The sequence below is a fragment of the Fukomys damarensis genome, unplaced genomic scaffold (genome assembly GCF_012274545.1).
Source record: "Fukomys damarensis isolate Sample0158 unplaced genomic scaffold, DMR_v1.0_HiC HiC_scaffold_25, whole genome shotgun sequence".
NCBI classification, from domain to species: domain Eukaryota; kingdom Metazoa; phylum Chordata; class Mammalia; order Rodentia; family Bathyergidae; genus Fukomys; species Fukomys damarensis.
Window position 1 is genome coordinate 10,544,454 of NW_022900937.1, and position 20,050 is coordinate 10,564,503.

Below are 20,050 nucleotides of genomic sequence, written 5' to 3' on the forward strand. Positions count from 1 at the left end.
GGTTGTGTGGGGAGGCCTGGAGTGCCACGGAGAGTGGAGATCAGTGGGGGAAGGTGTCCAGGGAGGCTGCGCCCTGAGCTGGAGCAGCACCGGGGGGCTGGGATGGGACGGTTCAGCCCCAGGAGGGCCAAGCCTCTGGCCAGGCACTTGGTGGAGGTAATAGGATTTGAAATGGAGCCCGTTGCCCCGGCTGGGTGACTTTCTTTGTGCATTCTTGCCAGTGAAGGAAGAGAACATGTGAATATCGTGCTCCTCTCGAGTGAGAGGGGAACCGTCGTGCTGAGGACATGGAATGTGGGTGGAGTGCACAGGGTAGGAAGCAGGCAAGGCCAAGAGGTCTGAGTGGCCCTGTGCGGCCGCAGCACACTCAGGGTCATGGCAAAGACAGCAGAACATCACGCAGGAGTGAAGTGAGCTGCAGGGCCTGACGCTCCCTCACAGCAATAGCAGTTAAATCACTTTCCCCTTCCTCCCTCACATTACGTCTCAAAGAAGCTAAGACAGAGCAGCCCAAAGGAATGGGAGCCGAGCGGGGCAGAAGGAAAGGCAGGCATGGCTGTTGGTCGGAGGGAGGGGGGCCTGGAGGAACCCCGGTGGAGCCACCTGCAGAGATGTCCACTGTTCACCCCTCTGTCCCCTTTCATCTCTTAGGAGCTTCTGCAGGCAAAGCGAGACCTTCACGATCTTCTCATTGCCAAAGAGGAGCTGGAAGATCTCTTGAGAAAGCGAGAGCGTGAGCTCACTGCCCTGAAGGGTGCCCTGAAAGAAGAGGTTTCCAGCCACGACCAGGAGATGGACCGGCTGAAGGAGCAGTACGACACAGAGCTGCAGGCCCTGAGAGAGAGCGTGGAGGAGGCGACCAAGGTGAGTCTGCGGAGGCAGGGACAAGAGGGGGTCAGGACGGGGCCCAGCGTGTGGCTGGGGGACGGAGGCAGGGCTGAGACCACCTCTCCCACACCAGTGCTGGCTAGTTTCTCTCCTTTTAATTATGGAGTGAGACTCAGTTTCATCTGCTCACGGAGCCAGAGCTTGCTAAAAAAGCATAAGCTTCATGGTTCTGGCGACTTTGTAAGTGTGTAAGCACAGGCACCGCAGAAGGTGAGGGTGAGCGGCCCGACTTGTGTCCTGCCTGGCAGAGCGGAAGGTGGCGGTCAAGTCAGAGGCCTGGGGCACGGCAAGACTCTGCTGCAGGACAGAGCTGCAGACGGGCCCAGGTGTCCGGGATCCTCTCGCACTCCCACCTGGCCTGTACCCCTGGACCATGTGCAGCCTGTTGTGCAGTAATTCAGGCTCTCAGCAAAGTCACGAGTGGGCTAATTGGCTGAATTGTTCAAACCCTTCCAATGTGATTTTTCTTGTAATTGAACTCTTGGCTTCTACAAATATATATTAAATTATGTTGAAGTCTTTTGGTGCAAGCCGCATATTGTCTGTGGAAGAGAAGAACGATATTTGGAAGGGAAAATGTTTTGAAATATCATCACCTCTTTAGGGAAAGGGGGAAATTGCAGAATATAAAATTTTCAGAGTTTCTGTAACATATAGGTTAAAACTGCTGAAGAAAGTACTCTTGGTATTGTTTATTCTGTGCGAACCACAGTGACAACTCAGCCCCACTGTGCCTCACTGATTTTCAGTTATGTCACGGTAATCACAGATGACAAGAAGCGAGAGATGGGTTTGTTTGTTCTAACAGTGACAAGTCTGGGAATGGGTCTGTTCAGGGTTATTATAACTTTGCGACACTTAAAAAAAGCCTCTTGTTGATTTGTCTGTCTTAGCTTTTGTTTGAGATTTGATTTAATTTGATGGGAAAAAACAGAACTGATTTAATCATTGTGGCTTTGATGGGGCACCATCTGTTGTTTCTCCTTGCCTTGCTGTGTCAGCCTGGTGTCCTTGCTGTGGCCTTCACGTGCTGATGAAGACGCTTCAGGTCTCTGCAGTGAGCTCCCTGTCTGGGGTTCTCTTTTCTGCCACCCCCTCGGTCTCCGTGTCACAGCCCCAGGTCATGTGATACAGCCTGGGTGGCTCATTAGTGGGCAGCAGAATCCTTCCTGGGTCTGTCCCAAGTGTGTGGGTGAGGGAGGAAGCAGGTAGTGGGAGAACCTTTGCCACCAGGGACTGCACTCCCCAGGAGGACCGAGGCATTGCGTGGTGACCTTTGTGTGTTAGCTCAGTTTTCTTGCTGTGTAATTCACGGAGTCGCATCGGTCTGGACAAAGGACTCAGGTCGGTTGAGACATGTGTCATTGGCAGAGAAGTCAGGAAGCCGACCTGACAGGGCTCTCCTAGAGTGTCCTGGCAGAGGTCCTTTGCCCCAGGTCAGATTTTGCTCTGCTGCCAGTACCTCTCCCCTCAATAGTTGGCTCGTGGTGGCGTCTGCTTCAGTGACTTGTATGATTCCTGTGTTGAGTTGACCACACGATAGGTAATGAAGTCCCTGCTTGATCCCACCTTTAAAGACCCCGGATTCCACTGGTCCTCTCTCCTCCTGGAGCATGCAGAGAGCGACTGCCTCCCACTTTTCACCTGACCACCCTGTTCCCATCTTTCTAGATCTCTCCATTTTTAAAGAGAAGCCAGATAATCTGGATGTTGGTATGAGATCTCCCATTTTTAAACTGTTCATTTAAAATTTAAAAATCCCATAGACCTTACATAGCCCATCTGCTGGCCAGGAGTCATGGTACCATGGGCCAGGGTTCAGCGCAGGACCTGGACACAGTCACCCAAAGCTGCTCCCCTCTAGGGATCAAGTCCCTACTGCAGGGAGCTGCAATATGGATTATGCTCAAAGCATGCTGTAAGCAGTTCAGGCCATAAGTTCAGTCCCTCGACTAGCTTAGTCTAGGAGGCGAAGTCCCGTGACTCACAGAAGCATCTCATGAGCACTGTGGGAGCGTGTGGGTGAGCGTGACCTCCCACTAATGGCCATGGCTGAGGCCAGTGTAATGGCCTGGGAAGCTGTGGGGCTGATACGAGATAACATCACAGCTAAGGTCAGAGGAGTTCACAGCCAAACTCTATCCCCACAACCAGTGCCTGCCTTCATAACAAGAAGGACAGTGTTCTCATTAGAACCATATATTTTGTTTCTCTTGCTTCTAATTTGAAAATGGTTCATTTCTTCTCTTTAGAGCCTGGCCTGCATTAATTTCCACAGTAACTGCACTGACCGCACATCTGTATTCGTAGCTCACCTCTACTCCAATTGATGAGCAATAAAAATCGGTGGATGTTACTGACTTGAGGTCTTTTGCTTGGGATCCAGCATTGAGCTTCAAAGTCCACACTTTCTCTTTTAGTTCTGTCTTTAGGGTATTTATTTCTTCCACCTTTCATCGCATGCTGAGCAGGAGAATAGAGCCACCTGCCAGGTGGTTTGGGGGTGGGTTTGGTCCAGCGGGCATGCAGGAGGTCTTTTAGAGAACTCGGCTTTACTCCATGTCTTGCTTTTGAGTTTCCTTGCCATTTTTCAAAGAGACTCACGAATGTGTTATTTCTTCATAGCCTTTTCTTCTAAAGATGATGGCTGAGAGAGTCTGAGTGTTCTATTTCACAGAAAAAGCCCATTCTGTAGACGAATGCTGTCTTTTTGGCACTTTATTACATGATGGTGTTATAGAATAGAATTTTAAGAGTATTGTATTAAATATTTGGAGAAGGAATCAAATATAATTTTTTAATCTGGTAAAGAGCGTTTCTGTAATTTGTTCACTGACACTTAGCCTTTCCCTGCCCCAGGGGACACACTTGTCAACCACTGTGACTAAAAGCTGACATTTCTTTAAGGAACTGAATTGCATTAAAAAGTTCATTTCCTTGATAGGTCTGAGGAGGCCGCCCAACCGCCTCCCAGCAGTTTTTCTAACTTTTGCCACTAACCTGAGCCAAAAACCTCTAAAGTGCTCTTCTATTTAACAAGCACTGCATCCTGGCCCAGGCTTGAGCACTAAAAGTTTTAAATTACTAGAACATTTGGTGAAAACTGTCAAATTATACTAAGAACCTTTTGCAGGTATTCCAAAAAGATACTGTGTACTAGTTTTTTGGAGACCAGAACAGCTGCATCTTTTAAAGAACAGATGATCGCTGCATGGACAGGAATTCACGGTCGCCTGGCCAGGGGGGATGGACTGCTCAGCAGAAAACATTGGAACTCAGCAGCAGGCAGTGCGGAGTGAGTTATGACATAGGTGATTTGACTTCCCTGCTTATAGAGAAGTGGTTCTGTCAGAAAAAGGGATTCTACCGAGTCAGGACTCTGGTGCCTTATTTCCTAGCATACTTCTGACTCTGTTATGTGTCCTTATGCTTGTTCACGTTTTGCAAGGGAAAAATCCCCCTTCTCCTTGGGTTCGTTTCCCTGAGAGGAGGCTCAGGTTAAACACAACTCCTTTGGGAAATTACCTGGTTGTTTCTTGGATTACCTGGTGTTGTTGGACAGTTTGCCCTTGCTTTTATCTTTCCTGCCGTGCTGGGGACTGTCCTTGTTTCCCACTTGGCTTCCCCAATGGGCTTGGTACTTAATGGATGGTGGTAAGTGTTGTGTATTAGAGAGAAGAACAGACAAAGGGGAAGACGTCCATCGAGTCCCCAGCAATCCCAGGATTGAGCATTATTGGACTGTTTTGGGGTCTCTTGAAGTAAATTGATATCTCATGAAAGTAAATTGTCCATTAAGAGCAATATCATCATGTTAACATTTATCTTGGAAGGGCTAATTGCATATATTTTGAAGAAGGTAAAACAGCCACTAATATTTTTGGGTCAGGAAATATAATTTGGGGATCACTAGGCATTTTCAGAATGCCTGAAACTCAGCAATTATGTAACACATATCTCATAAAAGAATGGATGGGTGAGGGCAGAGAGAGGAGGGAAAATGCAGGGTGTGGCACTAAGGTCTTTGAGACCTAGAAGGAGAAGTTGGACAGCATGTGCCCCACCAGGAGACTGGAGGTGAGGTAGGTTATGGTGAGGTCTAGATATAGTGCCCTAGAAGACCCTGTATGAGACCCTGCTGGCTTGTGCTTGGGAGGCAGGCTGGTGGCAGTTAAGGGTGGGTTTTAGGGAGAAAACAGTATTGGAGTTGGACTTAGGTGTTTGCAGGCGGTAGCATGGTGGCTGAGGACATCCTGACTCCAGAGTAGAGTATAAAGGATACCTTCTGTGTCGGAAAGAGAGATACATACCTGGGCTGGAACTTGTTGGAGAAAGAAGCTAAGGTGGCTACAGATTAAAAGAGATTTAAGGGCTGTGGATTTAGCTCAGGGGTTCTGCCACCTGCCTTGCAAGCACAAGGTCCTGATTTTGAGCCCCAATACCACAAGAAAGAAAGAAAGAAAGAAAGAAAGAAAGAAAGAAAGAAAGAGATTTAAGAAGAAGGGACCAGGATCCGTGCATGGACCATGTTTCAATGCTGGTTCAAATACACCCATTATAAAAACAAAAAAATATCTGACATCATTGGGAACATTAAAAAACCATCTCTATGTTAATGATATTAAGAAATGATAGTAGTGGGTGTGTGCTAGTGTTGTTAAGAGTTTTTCTCTTTTAAAGAAATGTCCTGAAGTATTTATGGATGAAATGATGGTCTTTCTGGAATTTGCTGTAAAATAATTCATTGTGGGGGAAAGTGAGCAGGAGAAGAGGGCAGGCCCACCAGGTATCGGTAAGTGAGGGGTGTTTAAGAGTTAATGATACTATTCTCTCTACTTTTGAAGATGTTTGTAGTTCTCTATAGTAAAGAGCATGTTAAGAACTAATATGGAAATGATGGGATTGGTGAAATTGTGGAGACTATTCGGATGGTAATCAATGAGGGAACCAGTAGATATTGGCTTTTTATTAAGGGCCTAATAGGGCCCTGCTTTGTGTTGGTGTGAGCTGGACGAGGGCTGGCTGCGATGGTGAGAAGCAGGGCTGAGCAGGGAGTGAGCCTCAGGTAGGGGCTCAGGAGGGGCTGCACTTCCTTGAGAGCCTATGGGCAGCATTTGGGTTCGCAGTACGGATATGAATAATACGTCTGTGTTTTTATCTTGTCTCTTCATACTGTGAATTCTTTCTAACATTATACCCATGTTTCATATTCTATGACACTTAGGAATTTTGTCCAAATTCAATAATGTTGAAACTTGCACCCTCCTTAAGCACTACCATCCAATTTTGTATGTGTGTTTTTCACCCAATGATTTGGAAATGGCACGGAGTTTTGTAGAAATGAGTGTATGCCTCAGGGACTTTGTCCTGCATCACTTGTAGATTTTCCCTCCTCTCTTTCCCACCAGTCTTCAGACAGGTTGTTGAGTATAAGTTCTGCAGAGGCTCACACAGGAAAACCAGTGCTAATCAGTATCAGGAGAGTCACCTCCCTCAGATGTGGCTAATTCAGTGTAAAATCTCATTTCTGTCTTCTCGCCGGGAGCCAGGTTAGCCAGGGAAACTGTAAAAATTCATTTCCTCTGCATTTTAACTTCCAATAATCAACCTACTGTGAACGACAGCTACTGAGAACCAGAGAAGCCTTAGAGTTTGCAGTCAAATGTCCAGGAAAGGAAAATGTCTATAGACCCATGCAGGCCTCAAGTGCACATGTCTTTCTGTAGGCAAAAGGGACATGGTGAGATTCACACTTAATAAAAATCACTTTAGTTTTGTCTCCACATCTCAAAATGGCTCTTTCAGAAATTGTGTCTCTCTCTGCCTCCTGGATTGATTAAAAAGCACATAATAGCAAGGTCTAGTCCAGCACCCCTTTCTGTGGTTCTGATGCCAGGCTTTCCACGTGACCTGAAGGTCACTAGATCACGGGAAAACTTTGGGGCGGCTTTGTAATGATCTCAGGAGATGGAGCACCGCTGAGTATCACTGGCATCTTAGCTGAGCTGCCGTGGGCTTTGGAGAGTTGTAGGTGTGCAGATTCATCCTCTGCCATTCCAGTTCGGATGTCATCAAATGCTGGAGCGTGATTTATGTGCCAGCACCAGGCTAGACACTGAGAACATAAAGGCAGCCAAGCCATGGTCTGCACCTTCAAGGACCTTTTATGATCTTATCGGGGAGACAGATGTGCAAATAAAATGACAACAAAATTATAGGCACTGTGGTTGAGGTCTGTACAGGATAGGAGATCAGGACAGGCTTATTGCTTTAGCTAGCAAAATGCAGGAGGGAGACCACTCTCAGTTCCGTGATTTGACACTGTAAGTGTACCAAATACTTCCAAAGTAGAAAAGAAAGGGAGCCTTCCCTTTCCAAGGCCCCCAGTCCTCAGAAAATCTGCTGGGTTGGTACCCAGTTTGTTTTAGTAAGACTCAGCGTTAAGATCAGAGTGGTTACAAAGTTTTAGTTGCTAAAATGCAAGACAAAGGAAGAACATTGGCCTGGGGAAGAGTTAAAATGTATTTTACTTACTTTAAAGAATCTGTTAGACTACAATTAAGATTCCCAGGGCCTGGGATGTAGCTTAGTGGCACCTGCCCAGCAATTGCAAGGTCCTGAGTTCGATCTCTGGTACCCCGCTCCAGCCCCCCCACAAAAACAATTAAGATTCCCAGAGGGTGGCCCTCCGAGGACAAAGTATTTATGGCGAGGGCCTCTGGCTGTCCTGGTGCAGATGACAGAGTAGAGGGCCCTTCTTTCTGTGTCTATTGCTGTGACTTTGGGTGCATGGATTTAGCTGCTGCTGCTTTGTACAGAGGGTTTTGGCTTTAGCACCACAGGGCAGGAAGAAGGTGCTGAAGAAATTCAGAGAAGGTTCCTCACCTGGGGATGCGGCATGCTTGATAGTTTTCAGTGACTACACCCGGATCCTTGTGGGCAGGGTCACAGGGGCTGGTGTTTCCCAGCAGTTCCAATGGGGGCTGAGGACAGGGTGTTCAGAGTACCTGGAGCTGACCCAGAAAATCAGCACATTCACATGCAGTGCAAAGAGAAAGTGTGGAGACTTAACTGGGTGGAAAAGGAGGTACTGGCCCTTATCCTAGCCTCAGGAAGAGCCACAGACACGAGGTCTGTCCTCACTGGACACAGCCCACGCACCTACTGGGTGGGGGAAAGCACCTTCCTGCTTCCCACTGTGGCAAAGAAGGACAAAGTTGGGCACTTTTGCAATGCACAGGCTCAAGGTTAGTTCTAACCTTCAGGAATGGGTCATGGATACTGGTTTTGGAATCTTCATTCATTCATAGTCACTAATTAATCATGCAGATGTCTACAGATCATTCCTTTGTACCAGGTACTGCAATGGGTTGTAGAAACAAAATGTATAAAAACAAAGCGAGACACACATTATTTAGATAACTCCAGGGATAAATGTGCAATTCTGTTGTGATAAATGCTTTACAGTTCTTGGGGAGGGAGGAGAAGTTTCCAGGGAAAATGATAGTGCTCTAAAGGATGAACAGGAATTTATTAGCATTCAAAAAACGAAGCAGCCCCAACATGGTCCAGGCAGAAGAGCCAGCCCGGGCACAGGGCTCGAGATCTGTGCTCAGTGCTGGCTGAGGACGGCTGAGGCCAGGCTGTGTGGTGATGGAGTCCGGTGGGAGGTAAAGTGGGGCTGCTAGGGGCCAGAGCGGGGCATCTGAAGGGCCCTGTGCTTTCCCCAAGGTAGTGGATATCAGTAAAGATGTTTGGAGGATGTGTTAGGTTATGGGCGGGGCATACGCCTTCAGTGGTATCTGTGTATAGGTGGATGCCTGGAACAGTTTGTCATGCTGCTGGGACCTGAGGTGCATGCCCGGGCTCTCTGAGGTCTCACAGGTCCTGGTCCAGGTCTGCTTTTCATAGGATTATTATTACCTGTCGCTCTCTCTGCTGACGCCCATGGAGAAAGTGGAGGGGATGGACTCACAGTGTTTCCATGGCTCTGTTTTTGTTAAATGCTGGTTGCCTAAGTATAAAATGTTTCTGAGACTTAGTGGAGTCGATAGGCTCAAGGATGGAGGGAGATGAACATTCACATTTATTTTGCACCTGAAGAGTTCCTTACAATGCACCAGGGCAGGGAGTACCGTCAGACCTTTACAGAAGCATGCTGGGAAGGTTCTTGCCCATCTTCCCAGACAGGATGGATATTCTGAGCCATCTGAGCCATCCATGGACATGGTTCAGGGCCCAGGAGTGTGAGGAGCAGGAGCTGGATCATTGCTGGGTGCCCCAGGGCAGGCACATCTCTAGAGGTGGACCCAGGCAACAGCCAAAGACAACAGCAGCTGCTGTAACTCTGCAAACCGTTGAATTTTTTAACATCTGAAAGGGAAAAAGCTTTAATTTTATCACTGGAAATCCTACTAAATCTATGTTATACACTCTCTCTGATCCTTTAAACTCTGCCTGATGGATGGTTTGCCAGTGATTTGCCAAGATCATTAAACAGATTTCTACTTGGTGGAAAAATTTGGCATTACTATTTTATCACATTAAGCAGAAAATGGAACATGCCATAAAGCCCCAGATCCATTAGGTAAGAAGCAGTACGGAAGTAGGAATATCTGTAATGGTAAAGGAAATCAGAGCGCATATGGCGTTCATTGTAGCCAGCCTCTCAGTTGGCTTCCGAAGATCCGCACTCCAGTGTTATTTCTCCTCTGTAGCCCCTTTCATGAGCAACAGGCCTGGTCTGTGTAACCAGTAGGATGTTATGGACATGGCAGGGTATGACTGCTGCTGCTAGGTCCTGAGACATCATGGCTTCTTCCTTGCTTTCTCTTGGATCTCTGTTCTCTGGAAACTCAATTCACACGTTGTCAGATGCTCAAGCAGCCTGTGGAAAGGTCCATGTTGTAAGAGATTGAGGCCATCTGTCGGTAGCCATGTGAGTGCGCCATCTTAGAAGCAGGCCCTGCTGGTCCATCAGGCCCACAGGTGACCAAGCCTGGGCCAGCATGTTGACGGCAACATCATCAGAAACTCTAGGCTAGAGCTGCTCATCTGAGCCACTCCTAGATTCCTTACCTCAGAAACTCCATGAAATATTAAATGGTGGCAATTTTAGACTGATAAGCTTTAAGGTAGTTTGTTATACAGTAATGGATAGCTAATACAACCTTTTGACTCAAAAATACTATTTTTATTTGCATATTTATTTATCCAACAAATATTTTTGAGTGCTTGTCTGATTGAGGTCCTGGGTAGATACAAATGGATTCAGGCATATTACTGGTGGAAGATCAGTTACAGTGGAAGTCATTAGCGTAGTAAGTAGGCATCTCTGAAGTGATTTAGATGTGGTTTAGTGAGTTTTGAACTGAAGAGTAAGTCATGTGTTTATGGTAACCACACGTCAGGATTCTGGAAACGGGTGTAAGAACAAGTCAGAGGCAGAGGCAGTGGAAAAATCCTTCTGCCCTGGTTGTCCTGGGGGAAGGAATTTTTCTGAGCCATCATCGTTAGGTTAGTTTCGTGAGAGACAAAGGAGGGGATAAGGTGCTGGCTTTGCAGGGTGACAGCTGCAGTTTTCACAGTGACGAATGAATGAAGATTGAGTAGTGGTGAGTAGAGTCGGGCATTAGGGGCGTGTTCCTTTCCTCAGGAAATTCCAAAGTTGTGGATAGGCTTTTCCATCAGGGATGTGGATGAGGGGAAGAAAAGGGCGAGGCAAGGTATTTCTCCTTTGGTTTTCCCCCTCTTTTCCTTTCAGTTTTAGCTGTTAGATTTCTGCACATGTTTCTCAAGTGTGTGGTCCAGAGGGAAGAAATACTGGCTGTGTCTGGGCTTAGGGAAACTTTGAGTCCACTTGTAGTGAGGAGGAAAAAGCCTGGATATGCTTCAAAGTCTTTTTTGGAACAAGGCGGGGTATAAAGGAGTCAAGCAAATAAATGACAGAGTCCAGAAAAGGTGGCACGAGAGATGGGTCTGAAAGCACTTGGGCAGATGTGGTGTGGAAGGATATTAAAACCTTGTCTTTTCCATCCCTGAATTTTCCAAGAACCTGAACGTATCTGCTCTGATCCAGGGAGTTGGCTAGATGACAGGTCAGGGAGGACAGTGATGCCAGCGAATGTGGTTGGAAAATGTCAAGTTCTTTGTGTCTTTGAAGTAAGAACCAAGGCATTAATAGCTCTGGAAAACAGCCAATAGGATTGTCCAGGGCATTCCATATGGGGAGTCTTTTGAGACAGTTGCTTTATAGTCACGACCCCGAGCTTGAGTCTAGCCCATGACAAGTCCAGAAGAACAGCAGCTTGGATGCTGTCTGCTCTCTGATCTCCAGGGACTGCTCTGCCTGGTCAAGGGGTTTTCCTGCATGTCTCAAAGCCTGTGACTTTGTTGGAGACGATTCATTGATGCTTGGTTTCGGAGACCCCTGGATCCCAGGCTCTGCCCTGCCCTCTGTCCTTCCTCTTGCCACCCTGTTGTGGGCAGTGGGTCCTTGGGGACCCAGTGCAGTGATGTTTCCTTTGTCTGTCTTGTGACCTTCATGCCAGAGCAGTACCTCATACATCCTGCTGCTGGAGCTGGCGAAAGTGGGCCAGCAGGTGCTGAGCCTGCGGCTGCTTCAGGCCCAGTGGAGAACCAGGGTTAATAATTTACTCTGCCCCTTGTAGCCAGTGGTGTTGATCGTGACAAAACGCTGGTAGAAAGGAGTGAGAACCTGGCCTGGCATTTAACTAACAGGATAATGGGGCCCAGAAATAACTTCTTGGCTTTTTTTCTGTTTTTTCAGTTCTGGGAATTAAATCAAGGGCCTTTGCACTAAGCTACAACCTCAGCTCTTGTTTAAACTTTTCTATTTTGAGGAAGGGTCTGGATAAGTCACTAAATTGCCCGGGCTGTACTTGAACTTTCAATCTTCCTGCCTCAGCCTCTCAAAGGGGGATCACAAGTGTGTGCCACCTCACCTGGATAACTTCTTGTTTTGAGATTAATCCCATCTTGATTTATAGCAGATGTTTATATATAAATGCTCTGTGTGTGCCTGGCAGTCAGAGCTGTTGGCTCACTGCATTCACAGAGCTCAGGAAGCAGATGCCACATGTGGTGGGACTGGCTGTACGTGGAGCTGACCATGTGGGGGAAGGATGAGGGTGCCAGTGACCAGGGTGCCTGGGGTGGTGGTGGAGAATGAGGTGTGGGCCTGGTAGGTGGGGAGGCTGCCTCTTCTTCCATATTCCTGTTATTGTAAACCCAGGGCCTCTGTTTTCTGGAGCCGTTCTGAGTCTTCACCTTGAGAAGGTGAAGCTGGCTCCACTTCCCGTGCAAAGTCAGCAGCACTGCTGCTTCTGCAGGCTTTGTGGTTAGAGGCGCCCTCTCACTGCAGACGTTGCTCCCTGATATCCCAGAGGTGGAGTTGGCCACAGGGCCATGGTTGCTCGTGCTGCGCTGTGGAGAGTGAACTTTAAAGTCCAAGTAGCTTCTGGACAGGCTTAGACTGCTAAGGATACCTGACAATCAAAGGTAGACTCTTAACTTATTATGGAGTTATCTAAATTAGCTTCCTGGTGGGCTGTAGGGTTATGTTTGCTGATCTCTGAAATAGAAAAGGAGTCCTTTCCCTGCCGAGAGCTGCAAGGTGCTGTACAAGCCTAGCTGCTCTCTCCTCCCCAGCCTCCTGGAGCATACGAGGACCTGGTCCAGCTTTTGGGTCCCTGGTCTAGTGCTGTCTCCAACACACTGACCAGCACTTTGTCCTGCCAACATACACGCACTTCCTTTGCATCTGTTGACACTATTGTGTGATCTCTCTTCTGATTTAAAAATATTGAACCAGCCTGGCATTCTCGGGATACACTTCACTTGGGCATACTGTACACTTCTTTTGTATACTGCTGAATTCTGTTTACTACTTTTTTTTTATTGAATTTATTGGTACAATCTAAGTCTATAATACAGTTACATTCATTAATGGGATCCTGTACCTTCACATGACAGTTCTTGGTTCTCATTTTTCCCCCTTGTCCCTGCCCTCCCTTCACCCCCTCCTCCCCTCCCCATTTTTAAACTCTTTATTTCTGTTTTTGCATTTTCTCAAATTTTTTCTTTTCCCTTATTTCCTTTCCCCTACCCTTCCCACTTTCCCTACACCTTTAGCCCTTTTCTTCCTATTTTGCACTCTTATTATCCCATTAGGATCTTGTGTTGTTTACTACTTTCTTCTTAAGGACTTTGGTATCCATGCTCATGAGGGGTATCGGTCTGTAATTCTTTTCCTTTTTTCACTTTGTTCCTTTTTTGGGGTGCTGTCTGCCTCACTTTGAGGTCAGGTAATACGGACATCATTAAATAAGTTGAGAAGTACTTCTTCCTTTTTTGTTTTCTGGAAGAATTGCATAGAGTTGGTATTTATTGTTTTTTAAATGGTTAGTAGAATTATCAAGTGAAATTATGTAGACCGGGAAACTTCTTTTTTTTTTTTTTTTTTTGAGTTTCAAAGTTATGGATTCAATTTCCTTAACAGTTATGAGATTATTCAAATTATTTTGTATTACATACATTATAGTAGTTTTTGTTTTTTGAGAAATCTGTTTATTTTATCTGAGTTACCTAGTGTATGCAAGATAGTTAATTGTAGAATTTCTTTGTCTTTTTGGTGCCTGCAAGGTCTGCAGTGCTGCATCCTGTTTCATTCCTCATGTTGGTATATCAGATTTTATGTTTTGCATTTGTCAGTCTTTCCAGAGGTATGCCAGTCTCACTGATAATTTTTTTTAAATGAGCCTTTTGTTTGATTTTCCCTCTCCATTGTTTCTGTGTTTTGTCATGGTCTCTGCTCTTATCTTTATTATTTCCTTCCTTCTGCTTGCTTTGGGTTTATATTTCTCTTCCTTTTCCTGGTTCTTATTGACACTTCTTTCCCCCTGTTACCGGGAATTGAACTCAGGGTCTTATGCTTGCGAGGCAGGTGCAAGGCCGCTGAGCTACATCCCTGGCTCTTTTTCCAGGTTCTTTAGGTTAGAACTTAGATATTGAATTTAGACATTTCCTCTTTTTGAATATAAACATTTAGCGCTACAATTTTATTTAATTTTACTCAGGTAAAACATTTTCTTGATGCACTTTCTTTGACTCATGGGTTACTTGGGAGTGTGTTATTTGATCTCTAAATATCCTGTTCTTTTGTTTTGATTTTAGCTTAATTCTATTTTATTCAGAGAATACAAGCATGGTTTCAATTTTTTTTTTTTTTTTTACATTTGCTGAGATTGTTTTAAGACTGAGGATTTAGTTTGTCTTGGTATAAACTGCATAGGTTCTTGAAAAATGTATATTTTGCTAGAAAGAGATTTTTAAAAATAGTAAAATACAGATCAACCTCAGGGACACAAATAAACACATTTTTCTTTTGGCACTAGAAATATTGTTACTAACTGAACAAGTCATAAGTAATCACTCCCAGCCTTAGTTACATCATACAGAGAAACAGGATGGCTTCTTTTCGGTGGTTTACAAATCCAATTATATTTGCATGTTAAAAGTAAGTGGTTGAGCATATGGGACCTATCCTATTATTTGCCAATGAAAGTTTTTCCTATTCAAATCAATTTTGTGGAATTTTCCTATCTTATAGTTGCATTAAGAAGAAGAAATTGTAGAAAAAATTATTTTAAAATAAATCGAACAGTGTATGATTGAACGAGGCACCAGAAATAAGTGCATATTTTGGTTTATACTTTTGGCCACATACTTAGTTTCCTCTCCCACAGTATATTTAGAGGATGTTCTTGGTAGACATACATAGAATGTCCCCATACCCTTTAACAGCAGAGGCACAGCCTGTTGAATGTAACTTTAAGGAGAACTCTGCCACTTTCTTCCCCTCCTGGCATCCCAGACTCGCTAAGCTCTCCTAATAGCCTGGCTTTCCCCTTCTGGAGAAGCCAAAGGCTCTGCCAAGGTAAGTCAGCCAAGGAGGCTCGGGATTCAGGAATTCTGGAGCAGCTGAGTCAGGGGACTGGAATGAGAAGCAAGGGTGAGTCAGAATCAGAGCGGGGCTGACTCAGGCATACTGAGGCGGTGAAGTGCTTGAATCAGGTGCCTTCCTGCTGCTCCCTGACAGGGTTGGGCTCAATTTGAGGAACTCAGCAATTTCATCTCTCCCAGGGCTCAGCTATTAGATGTGGGTAAAGAATGTGGCCTGGGTTCAGCTTCCCAACCTTTCCTGCATCAGGTTATCCATCAGAAACCTGGAAACCAAATTTTAGGGGGCCATGGCTTTGTTCTGTCTATGAAAATGGGAACATTAGCATTGCAAAGTGAGGAAGGGTATAGTAGATGGAAAGGAAGAGAGGCGAATAGCAGTGAGAAAGAGAAAAAGGGTTGGAAAGCAAGGCATACCTTGGGCTACCCTATAGGAAGTAGATGGTTCTTATCAGTGAGTCGGGTTGATTCTTCCAAGCATACCTCTCTGTTCTTCCTCTGCCTCACTTTTATCATCTTGGCCATTAACAGAAGTCTGTGCTCGCAGTCATGGCAGGAATGGGTGAGGACACACTGTCACAGGCGACCACCAGGTTTTACACTAAATGACTGGGTGAGTTATGGAGGTATTGGAGGTCCAAGTCTTGGAGGGGTGGTGGGATGAGGACTTCTATTTTGTCCTTAATGAGCCTATTGAGTTTGAGAGGATGTCAGAAAGGGTGTCTGCAGACATACAAGAGAGGCCCTAATTTGGTTAGCCCCAGTGGGCCCTTGGAATAGTTGAGTGATCCTAAGGAAGAGACTGAATTTTGTCCCAATTTTACATTTCCACTGGAAGGGGTGCAATTGAACTTCTCATACACAGGTCAGTAATTGTAGATCTATAGCTGTGCTGGAAGTCCCATGAATAAAACCCACTTGTTTGGTGCTGGATTTTTCAGCCCAGTTGAATTATTTCCTGATGTAAGCCAACCTTAATAAAGGAAAGCTTTTCAGTGGGCAGACCTAAATACTGCTTAATTATTTCTTTATGTGCTTATGGTACTGGGGTTGAAGCTGGGACCTTGCCCATACTAGGCAAGTGCCCTACCACCAAGCCAAGCCCCCAGCCCTAAAATGCCTTCCTACAAGCATAACCACAGGAACTCTTAAACTGCATGACAGCCAGAAACACTAAGTGACATCAGTTACTCCAATGGACATGCATATTTGGGGGATGGTGAGAGGAGGGAGAACATTTGCAGATTCATATTTATTGTGAAGAACTGGTGTCCTTCTCTGTGGGAGACAAGTTTTGCCAAGGTGGTTGCTGGGTTGTTCAGAGAACAACTTCTTCTTTCTTTTTTTCTTCTGACCTTATTTAACCTTCTTGCCTCATTTTATCCTGAGCACCATTACTTATTTTCAGGTATCCAGAGACACCCTCCACCCCAATTAAATGTTACTTAGAGAGGTCAATTGGCCAGGGCTAGTTTAATTGGGTTGAGGTGCTGTTTTTCTTGCAAGTATTTTCAGGAATTCTAGAGATTCTCTGATACTGGTTAATGTTTCTAAATCAATCTGCATCTCCAGATTTGCTTTTTGTTCCAGCTATTTTATATTTTTGAAAAGCCCATGTTGAGGCAGGTATTTTTGTGGTACACTGGGTGAGTAGGGTCGTGATTGGTTTGTAGCTGTGTAGATAGTGCTGTTATTGAGAATCTCGCCTTTATTGACTTGTTTGCTTCTCATGTGTGAGTCCAGGAAATAGAGTTGCTATTCAAGTTCAAATGCTTCAGACCTGCTAGGTGGGGAGGAAGAAAGCTTTAGATCACCTTTCTCAAGAAGAATCTTGTCTCTGGATATATTTTGAGAGTAAGCCAAGTGTTCAAGATTTTGTGTGGCATATATTTTTATTTCTTTGGGATATACACCTAGGTGTAGAATTGCTGGGTCATGTGGTTTACCTGTTTGAGTAACACTCCTTTTCAAAATGACAGAACCATTTTCCACCCCCAACAGTTATATGTGAGGGTTCTACTTTCTCTACATCTTTTAATACTTGTTATTTTTATTAATATTATTATAGCCATATTAGTGGGTAATGGAATTAGTATTTCATTGTGACTTTATTTGCATTTCTTTGATGGCTAATGGCATTGAGTAGTATCTTTTCATGGCCTCATGTTATTCATTCTTTACAGAACTCTATTCACATTCTTTGCTTATTTTTAAATTGAGCTGTCTTTTTATTATAATTTTAATAGTTCCTTGTATCATCTAGATACCAGTATCTTATTATTAAATTTGCAAGATTTTCTCCCATTCTTTGAGTTTTTTCATTTTTTTGGTGCTATCCTTTGTAATGCAAAGATTTTTTAATTTTCACAATGCCCACTTTATCTATTTTTGAATTTTTAAAAACTTGTGTCATATCTAAGAAGCTATCGCTTCATCTGAGGTCATGAAGATTTATTCTTTTCCTAACAGTTTAATAGCTTTAATGCTCACATTTAATTTTATGATCCACTTGAGTTAATTTTTTTAGTATTGTGCAGTGCGAATCTTTTATTGTGGTTCTCAGTGGCCTCGTTGCTGTTTGTTGAGGACACTACTTTTGTCTCATTTAATTGCTTTTGTAGTGTTCTGTTCCTCTTGAAATATTTGAAATACTTGAAATATTTGCCAGAACAAGTTGTTCTTCAGACTCTAAGTTTGGCCCTGGACATTAGGGAATTAGAGCATTTATCCACAGAGGCTTTTTAAAACCAGAATGACTCAATACTGCTAAGTGCTAACTCAGTTCAAATTCAGATTATTGCCATCCTAAGTAGGTGAGACATTGTGAGGAAAACTAGAGAGACTGTGAGGAAAATCAGACTGTTATTGGAAATTGAAGAGAGTGCTTTCCCTCTGGATGTCTGAAGGTAAAATCAGCACATTTTCATTTCTGTTTTGTATGCTACCTTTCTGATGGTAGCTGGATACCTGGACACATTCTGGAGTAGGTGCATTTTCTCTACTGTGGACTGGAGTTTCATACACAGGCTACAATATATTCTTGAAAGAGTGAAAAATGGAATCAAAATTAAGTGACAAAAAACAGGTGTTCTTCCCAGTAGCTCTGCGACTTGTTAAAAAGCTATGTGACCTCAGGCCTTGCTCTCAGCTCCTCCTCTGTCAAGGGAGGGTGCTGATCGACACCTCTGGGGTCCTCTCTGACGTCAAGGTTTTGTGGTGTTGGTGCACTTGAGGCGCTGTCGTCATGGTCAGGCTTGGGTACTTTAAACCCACAGAGGGACACGTGTCCCCACTGGGATGGAGGTGCAGCGAGGGCCTGGGAGGAAGATATCCAAGGGCTGGAGTAAGAGGAAGAAACACTTACTCTGTCTACTTTGGAAGAGAGCACAAAGGTGACAATGAGATTGTCTTAATTACTCTTCTCTCCTTGCTGAGACAAAATACCTAAGAAAGCTGAAGGGGAAAAGGTTTATTTAGCTCACAGTTTGTAGCGGTTTCAGTCCATAATCGGCTGTCTCCAAGTCAGGGTGGCAGAGGGGCAACAGTTCATGGTCGTGGAAGACAGAAGAAGCAACAAGGGAGCAACCGAGGGACACTCAATAGCGTCTTTCTGCCCCTTTCATTTTAAGCAGACTACTTAGGGTGGATGGCACTCACACCTTTAATCCTAGTGCCCTTGAGCCTAGCATTGCACCATGAAATCAATCACACACTCTTGATCCATCTGCCTCTGAAAAAGCCCCAGCCAAGACCGCATGAAGTTTTGGGGGGACATCTAGACAGAACCATCACAGAAATGATGTCAGGAGAAGTGTGTCTTGGTCACTTTCTCACTGTGGGACTCCACACCTTACACCAACAAATTAAGGAGGAGTGGTTTACTTTGGCTCACATGGTTAACAGTCCATGGTCAGCTGGCTCCAGGGCAGAACAGCATGGAAGAGAGGGTCAGCAGAGGACAGCGGGTCATATCCATATCGTGGTGGTAGAGAAGCAGAGAGCAAAGGGAGCAGCCAGCGAGGGAGGGATTCCTTTCCAGCTCACACCCCAGTGACCTGGCTTTTCTGGCCCTGCTGCCCAATGCCAAGCCAACTGTAGCACCTCCATCGTTGAATCCCCTCCGGAAGCCCCACCTCTGCATGTAGTGGGCTTTGAGGGCATTCAGATATAAGGCATACCCAGGTGTTCGCTGCGGGTAGGTTCCCACGGTCCTGGTGGCACCAGGCTCCTCCTCCCTCTCCCCACTTAGTTTCCCCTCTGTGTTCCCAGGCAGGTTCTTCTTTCACATAAAGCTTTCTCACTTTGGACTCCCCCTCTGCTATGGGGACCGTGGAGGGCACACGTGATCAGAACAAGAGCCCAGGGTCTCTTGGGCTGGTGAAGAAGGCACAACCCGGGCCTGGCAGTGGGCGGGCTTCTTCATGGAGGAGGGTAGAGGACGAGGACCTCACCTGCTGTGCCTCCACGGCCCAGAGATGGAGGTACAGGAGCCGAGCTAGGTCCAGCTCATTCTGCTGCCTCGGTGGCGTCACGTACATTTCAGAATTGCATCCAGCCCTATCTAAGAGTACAATGCAAAGATTAGGGTTGCCAGGTGCTCCTTTGGAGGGTGCTTTCTGTGAGCCACAGGTTTGTTCACACCCTGGCATTTTTGCATAGGTTTGATCTGAGACTACTTTCAAGGCAGAGAGGAGGGAGGTACGGAGACCCAGACAAGCCCTTGCCATTTCTTTGTGCCTTGGACTCACTTCTCACTGAAGGAGAAGCAGGTCATTGTCCCAGAGACTTGGACAGCCACCACGGATGGGCATTTAGTTTCCCTGTTTGACTTCCTTCCGCATAGAGAAGGACGAGGCCACATCTGTTTGGCATGTGGGAGACAGAAGCCAGCCTGGCCTTCCTGTGTGATTCCCCGAGCAATGAGGATTCTGAAGTCTGATTCCACATCAGGAATTAACAAAGCAAGGAAAATAAATGTACTGAACCAGAATCAATGCTTTTAGTAGTGAGTTCATGATTTCAGATTCGCAGTGAGGTTAATGGTATTAAAGTTCCATCATATTAATCTTCTTGTCCTTCTTTTGAAAATACGAAAAATTCAAATGAGATCTAAAGAGAGAGATGACCCCTAGAAGTCACCCCATTATTCTCGCTTCCTTTCCACAGGGTCCCCCGGGCAGGA

General features: G+C 45.4%; 1 protein-coding gene across 1 annotated transcript in view; it reads left to right on the forward strand.

The window, feature by feature from the left end:
- LOC104874245 (cingulin-like protein 1) overlaps window positions 1-1,095 on the forward strand; it is a 63,271-nt gene extending 62,176 nt beyond the window's left edge. The window contains exon 8 of the mRNA XM_010641270.1: window positions 652-1,095. Within this exon, the coding sequence (XP_010639572.1) occupies window positions 652-1,080 (429 nt within the window). The 3' untranslated portion in view covers window positions 1,081-1,095. The remainder of the gene's footprint in view (window positions 1-651) is intronic.
- The last annotated feature ends 18,955 nt before the right edge of the window (window positions 1,096-20,050 follow it).